The 7,500-nt window shown below is 45.3% G+C and overlaps 1 protein-coding gene across 1 annotated transcript in view; it reads right to left on the reverse strand.

Annotated features, from left to right (window-relative positions):
* Positions 1–7,500, reverse strand: part of fras1 (Fraser extracellular matrix complex subunit 1) — a gene marked incomplete at both ends in the record, with an annotated part of 186,542 nt that overhangs the window by 49,328 nt on the left and 129,714 nt on the right. The window contains 2 exons of the mRNA XM_080531535.1: positions 741–892; positions 7,284–7,500. The exon at positions 7,284–7,500 is cut by the window's right edge and continues 31 nt beyond it. Of these exons, the coding sequence (XP_080387661.1) occupies positions 741–892; positions 7,284–7,500 (369 nt within the window). The remainder of the gene's footprint in view (positions 1–740; positions 893–7,283) is intronic.

Genomic DNA, 7,500 nt, shown 5'->3' on the forward strand with positions numbered 1-7,500 from the left:
CTGCATCCACAAGGCTGAATAAACACTCACAGACTCACAGACTCACACTCACAGAAGCAACTAGAGTCACCACAGAACAGTTGGAGGGGGATAAACAGCCTGTCTATGCTAATTATTCTTCATTGAAACACTGAATTGGATCAGTATTGTGTTGCTGAAACTTTGGGGTGCATCTCTCGTTATTTCTCCATTATTTCGACATTATTATGTCCTACATCCAGCACTCGAGTTGAGGGGGGATGAGAGGGATGGCAATGACATTTTTACCAAGTCACTGACACTGAAGTCACTGATGCTGTGGGGATGCTAAAATTGTCCCCATATGATCAAATCCACCATCCCCCCTGATTGTCTTTTACAACTTGAGTACTGCCTACATCCATACATACACTGACGAGGATGAGCCCCTAAATCATAATTTATTAAAATATCTTATGTGGAAAGATATTCATAAAATATCTTTCCACATAACAGGGCTGCCCAGAACCACACTGCACTTGCTCTGATATGTTCTTTTTCTCACATTGTCCTTTCCAGCCTTGTTTCAGCAACTATGGTGGACACATAACCAACCCAGCTCCGCTTAGCTCTGCTTGGGATTAGTAGTTTAAGGATGACTCTACCTGCTCTGCTTGGGATTAGTAGTTTAAGGATGACTCTACCTGCTCTGCTCGGGATTAGTAGTTTAAGGATGACTCTACCTGCTCTGCTTGGGATTAGTAGTTTAAGGATGACTCTACCTGATCCTGTGGCGGTTGATGTCCTCCATAGTGAAGGAGGAGTACTCAGTCAGCTCTTCGTGGTCTGAGTCGGACTTGGTCCGGGTCAGGATTCCATACATGGGCACCGACACCAGCTGGATCCGGATCTTCTCATCTGGAGAGTTGTTGTCCTGCAATGGAATGTCACATCTTGAAAAGAGGACCTTGTCTTCTTATCTGTGTATGACATCGCAGTTGTCACATAAGTAGACACTACGGTGCATGAGATAATGAATATATGATGTTTAAAAGTGGTAAAGTGCCCATTGAATGTGTCACTGGTTCAACTGTGTGAGTGATTCTTATCTCCTCATCTCATCATCTCTCTAAAGCAGAATGAATATGCTAATTTAGCATAACATCCGGTAGGTGTGAAACTTTAATGACCACCATAATTATTTTTTTACAATTAAGTCAACCCCTATAATACGCCCTCTACCACCAGCTAGCCTGCAGTCCCTGTCTCTCTCTCTCTCTCTCTCTCTCTCTCTCTCTCTCTCTCTCTCTCTCTCTCTCTCTCTCTCTCTGTCTCTGTCTCTCTCTCCCTCCCTCCCTCTCTCTCTCTCTGTCTCTGTCTCTCTCTCCCTCCCTCCCTCTCTCTCTCATTACAGGAGTGGAGTCAGGTGTGTGGGAGTCAGAGTACTGACTGTTTGCTATTACCCCACCAGTAGCCCTGCCATAAATACCCGGTCCAGACTTCACCACTCTGCCAGACCGTAGCTTCAGTTCCACTGTTAGTCACGTTTCCAGCCTTTGCAAAGATACTGTTCCGTCAAGTCTGCTCAGTGTACTAACCCATTTCCCTGTGCCTGCAGTATCCAGTCTGACTCCTGCCACTGCCTCCTGCCTCCTGCCTGACCTACCTGCCCCACCTGCCCTGTCTACCTGCCGGCAATGTCTGCATGCCTGCCTGCCCTGCCTACGTGCCTGCCTCGTCTGCCTAACCTCCCTGCCTGCCCTGTCTATCTCTCTGCCTGCCCTCTCTACCTCCCTGCCTGCCCTGTCTATCTCCCTGCCTGCCCTGTCTATCTCTCTGCCTGCCCTCTCTACCTCCCTGCCTGCCCTGTCTATCTCCCTGCCTGCCCTCTACTGAACTGCGGGGTGTATTGTATGTGTTAGATCCCCCACTTTAGCAGATCATAAGCTGTACAAGCAAGGCTCATACCCTTGTACTTGGACATGTACAACAGAGTACCGATGAAAGAGATTTAATGACCCTTCAGGAGATCTGAGATATCTTTATCATCAGAGAGAATAATCAGCTGCTATGTTTTGGTAAAAGGTATCACACTGTGAGACCGCTGACTCAAACTAGAGATGACAAGCGAAAACAAGCAATTTCAAAAGGAAAACAACATTGAAGACATAAGGAGCAAGAATGACAGTGAGCTGGAGCGAATCCTAATTTGATATTGTATGAGTTGTGAATTAAAAGAAAAGGACGGATCAAATACGTGTTGCAGAGGGGCGCAGCCTAAAACAGTTGCATTCATTTGAAACTGAGACAACTTCGAGACATCATCATTATCATGATGACACAATCTACTGGCCATTTACTGCAAAAAACTAACTACCTGAGCACAGAACAATTGACAATTATGATAGAAAAGCACTTTGATTGAGCATTGTTTTGCGTTGTTGGTGAACTAGAGGAGGCTGACCTTGCTGCCCAACTGAAAATGTGAACGTTTGTGAGTGTTATTATTATGCTTGTGAAGGCTATGAGTAGCCTGGTTGTCTGTGTCTGTGTGACCTGTGTGACCACCCCCCGTGATAATTGCCAATCAACTCCAGCAGTGGCCAATCAACTCCAGCCAATCAACTCCAGCCGATCAACTCCAAACCAGCCAATCATCAGAGGCCACACCATTGAAAAGAGCCAGAAAGAAAAGCAGCAGCAGCTGTTGTGATTACCACACAGTTCCCACCATATTGATTTCAGAGCCATGCTGGTGGTTTCATTTGTTTAGTGCTACTCTGTTTCTGTGCTTTTGTGGTTACTTTCTTTATGTGATTTTGTGATTCTAAGTTACTTTGTTTCAGTGGTTTAGTTGCTACTTTGTTTCTGTAAATTAGTTGTTACTTTTGTGATTTAGTAGTCACCTTTATACTTTGAGAATGTTTATGGTGACCTTTTAATTTGATTAGAAAAACATCCTTGGTGGATATGTCCTTTGTTGACGTTTTGATCCTTTTGATTCTGTATGAGGCATTTGTTTCTAATTCTAATTCTATTCTCTTTATTGCTAACAAAAACGTTATATTGTCTTGGCCTAAATAAATATCTTTATTACTTAAACACCTGTAATATTTTGTTACTTCTTCTTCTCCCTAGCAAACTAGAACGTAACAATGCTCTAGAACAGTGGTCTTCAACCGGGGGTCCGCGACCCCTAGGGGGTACTGCAGGGGGTCCGCCAATTGTTGTCATAATAATTGACATTTTTCACCAAAATAATCAGTGAGAATTACAAAATATAACAAAAATGATATTGAGTAAAGTACAAGCATTAATAGGCAATAATAAGCTACCTTTGACAAAAAAAACTATTTACAAAATAAATGATGCCCATGATTCTAGAGTCTCACATAACGTCAGCTGAAAAAGAAAAAAAAACACACCTGTCTAGCAAGCTAGGTGTTGGCTAAAACGCTGCAGTTCGGTCTTCATTGCGAAATTAACGTTAATGAATAACTAGCATAACGTTACTAATTTAGTTAGTTTGATAATAACAAACCCGCCTCTTTGCTTCTCTATGCGCCGCTATAACGCGCTCCTTTACCATTCCGAGGTCAGATGGCTTTCCCGTGGATCAGTATTGGCGCGCGTCTTTGAATTACATACAGCTATCCACGAGATTCTGCTACCGCGCGGAGCTGGCTGCGCATTTCAATGCATTTCCGCGGATTCCGCGGTGCCCTCGCCTGACGTGAAATGCGCAATTGTTGATCACTTGGAGGCTCTCGAAAGTCAATTTGAGAAGTACTTTTCTGAGACTAAGTCTTGGAGAAAGCACAAGACATGGATACGGTTTCCATGCAAAGACAATGCATCCGACGGCTCAAACCTGACAGCCGCTGAGGAAGATCAGCTGATCGACCTAACCACAGACAAGAATGTGTACGAGTCACAGCCTCTCACCCAGTTCTCGATGAGCCTCTTGCCTTTTGCAACAACTTATCTTTGTGAAAGTGGATTCTCCTCCCTCACCTACCTGAAGAGCAAATACTGTTCCAGACAGCAGTCTGAGGATGACATGATGCTCTGCCTGACAACCTCCATCTCCCCCAGAATAGACAAGCTGTGTACCACCAACCAGGGCCAGTCATCTCACTGAGGTAGGCATACCTGGCTTCCTGAAGCTAAAAGTTTCATTGTTGAAAAATAATAATAATAGAAAATATAAGCCTCATCAACAACAACAACAACAACAATAATAATAATAATAACCAATCATAATTATGCATGAACGTTTTATCAATCATAAACACATATAGGCTAATAACCCAGTATATTAGTAATAACCCAGTATATAAATAGGTTAATACGGTGAAAGAAAAGGCGAATGAAGTAAATATACAAGTTATTATAGGCTTTAAAATGTGAGACATTTAAAAATATATATTACATGTGGGGGTCCCTGTTCTGTTTGTCTCTCGTCCAAGGGGTCCTTGGGTTGAAAAGGTTGAAGACCCCTGCTCTAGAACGCATTAGAGAACACAGAGAAGGACCAAGGAGAAGGGACAGATAGAGAGAGGGAGGAGATGGGGGGGATAAAAACAAAGAGAGAATTGAGAATCTGTGGGAGAATATGAAGAAGGAGAGTGAAAAGTTGTCAGGGGTGAAGCAGGAGGTGGAGAGGAATAAAGAGATGGTAGAGAAGGAGAACATGATGATGAAGGAAGAAAAAGAGTGGATGAATAATGAGCAGGAAGAAGAAAAAAACACTTGTGGGAAAGAGCGAGAAGGAGAAGGAGTAGGAGAGAGCAGGACAGAAGAGCACATGGGGGCCCTGGACAAGATGGAGCCGGAGGGGTTGGTCCTGGCTGAGAACAGCGTAGATGAGACGGAGATGAGAGCAGCAGGGAGGCAGAGAGATGGGTGCTGCAGATGAAAGAGATGAAGGACAAGATTGATTCTCTGGAGGAGGAGGAGACAGAGAGCCCTAGCAGTGTAGGAAGTGTCCGGAGACATGTTGACCCAGGGCCAAGGCTGGCCTGTGTGGGTGGGAGAGAAGCAGCAAGGAGGAGGCAGAAGATGGTTGGGTGTTGCAGATCAAAGAGAGAGAAAGAGATTGAATCTCTGGAGAAAGACAATAAGCAGTCCTACACAGCCCAGCTGTTGGCAGAAGAAAGACTGACCCCAGGATAATAATAGACTGTTAGAATTGGTCATGACATCAAGAGGTACCCACAGAATATGGCCCAGAAAATGAAAGCAACAAAAATGAGAGCTGAGATTTTTTTTTTCTGTCACTAAATAACCGTAATCATTACGTGGAATGTTGGATAACGTCTAATTGTCATGCAAATAAGCGTTAACCACTTGACCATCATAGCCATTAGACGATGACAGGGGTGTCTCTGCATGTATTTACTATCTCCCAAATGCTAGCAGGCGTTGCCATCTAAAGCACCGTAGCCTAGCAACTAGAGTCACATCTGTTCCTACTCTTGTCCACTTTGAAGTCAAGGAGGCTCCTGATAGCCTTTCATTCACACAGTGTGAGGTGATTTTATCTAGAGACATCGCAAAGCCTCCAACACTAGAGGTGTTCCTTCCAGTTGGCACAACGTGTGTGTCTCAAGGTGTGAGGTGGATTATCCCCTCTAGCTGAAGTCGCCAAGAAAATGTCCATCAAATAGAGATGGTTTGTATTATTTGGGACATAACGTCAGGGAACTACAGGTCGGAAACTCTGAGCTCGAGGATGACCCCAGAGTTTCTCACTTCAAATAGATTTTTCCTACGCGGAGTTCGTATTTAAGTTTCCGACTTGTCTTGAATGACGCTACATTATACAACGAGCAAGTGACGCTGTATGCGGCTGCTGTAACACTGCTGCCCGTCTGGTGTTCAACCTCCCCAAATTCTCCCATGTCACCCCTCTCCTTCGCACCCTGCATTGGCTCCCGATAGCAGCTCGCATCAGATTCAAGACCCTGGTGCTGGCATACCAGGCAGCTAAAGGGACAGCCCCAGCCTACCTACAGGAAATGTTCACCCCCCAAAATGGAATAAGGCGTCTGCTAAATGCCAAAGATGTCAATGTAAATATGAAAGTGAACCGTGTGTGCGGGTGACCAAATCAGCTAGATGCAGGCAAGACAGTAATAATAACTTTAATTTATATAGCGCCTTTCAAAAAGCCCAAGGACGCTTTACAAGGGAATGAACGGACAGACAAAACAGAAAACAAACAAAGCAAAATTGAAACAATGACTAGGGGCCAAAGGCCTTGGAGAACAGATGTGTTTTGAGGGCTAATTTGAACGAGTCCAGGGTGGGGGCGTACTCTCCTGTGAACCTGCATTATATACCTTCCTTTGTAGGATAGGTTGTAACACCGTCTTGTTGGCTTTAGGGTGGGCAAATTGGAATACTATGCCCGAGGTGGGTACGGTATGTAATCGATGTTACTTTGAGCAGGGTGAAGGGAATATGAATGACAGTCATCCAATATGCTGTAATAGAAATAACGCCTAGCTCATATAAAAACATTAATTCCTGCATAACAATCTGCAGCAGCAGCCGCCACGGGGCTTCACCAGGTAGAATTACCCAAACACAGAAGATTTGATTTATGCTGCTTTCTGTTCCGTGACATTTACATGAAAAAACAAATGCATGTGTATGTAACAATATGTCAAAATCCAGCCCTGTCTACTCCCTGTCCAACACTTGTTTTTGATGGGGGTGAGGTTTATTTGTTGTCAGCGAAACCTGCTCATGTAATACTCCAATACGCTTAACACTAGAACAGCCATGGGTGGGATCATTTGACCCTGTGAGTAAAAAATGTTTTATATCTTTGCACTCGATCAAATTTCAGGACCCTCCTTTCATGACTTTTCCGAGATATGTGCGTTCTACCACCCAGTATCCTTACATTTCCAAAATCACATCAGGATAAGCTAGTATGAAGCTTTTTTTCAGTTTTTCTGTGTAGGAGGCAGGCTAATTTACGAGACGGACAACTGGTGGTCGCTGTGTGTAAATAGCAGCTTTCCATTGTAAAGACTATGGTCATTTCACCCCTGAGGCGGTGAAATGAGGCGGTGAAAACGTACCTACTCTTATAGTAGGTAAAAAAGGCACGGCTGTTCTAGTGTTAAAAGAGGTTTATTTGTCGTCAGCGAAACCTGCCCATGTAATACTCCAATAAGACGCTTAACCCGAACCACCCAGTGGACCCTCCCCCTCACCCCCACCACCACCACCACCCTCACCACCAAGGCCCCCTCCCCAGTGGACCCTCCCCCTCCCCCCCACCCCCCCACCCAGTGGCCCCTCCCCCTCACCGTGTAGGCCAGGTGGGTGCGTCTGAACACGGTGCTGCTCTTCTCTGGCACCTCCAGGGAGAGGAGCGCCTCCGGGTGGCGCCGGGGCCCGTCCCCTCCCACCCCCAGCACCAGCACCTGCACGGTGGCCGTCGCCATGGAGACGCCGTCGGTGACGGAGAAGGTGATGGCGTCCTCCTCGTTGGAGAGGCCGGCGTGCTCGTACTGAAGCACGTTC

Source organism: Nansenia antarctica (assembly GCF_963989245.1).
Source record: "Nansenia antarctica genome assembly, chromosome: 5".
Lineage (NCBI taxonomy): Eukaryota > Metazoa > Chordata > Actinopteri > Argentiniformes > Microstomatidae > Nansenia > Nansenia antarctica.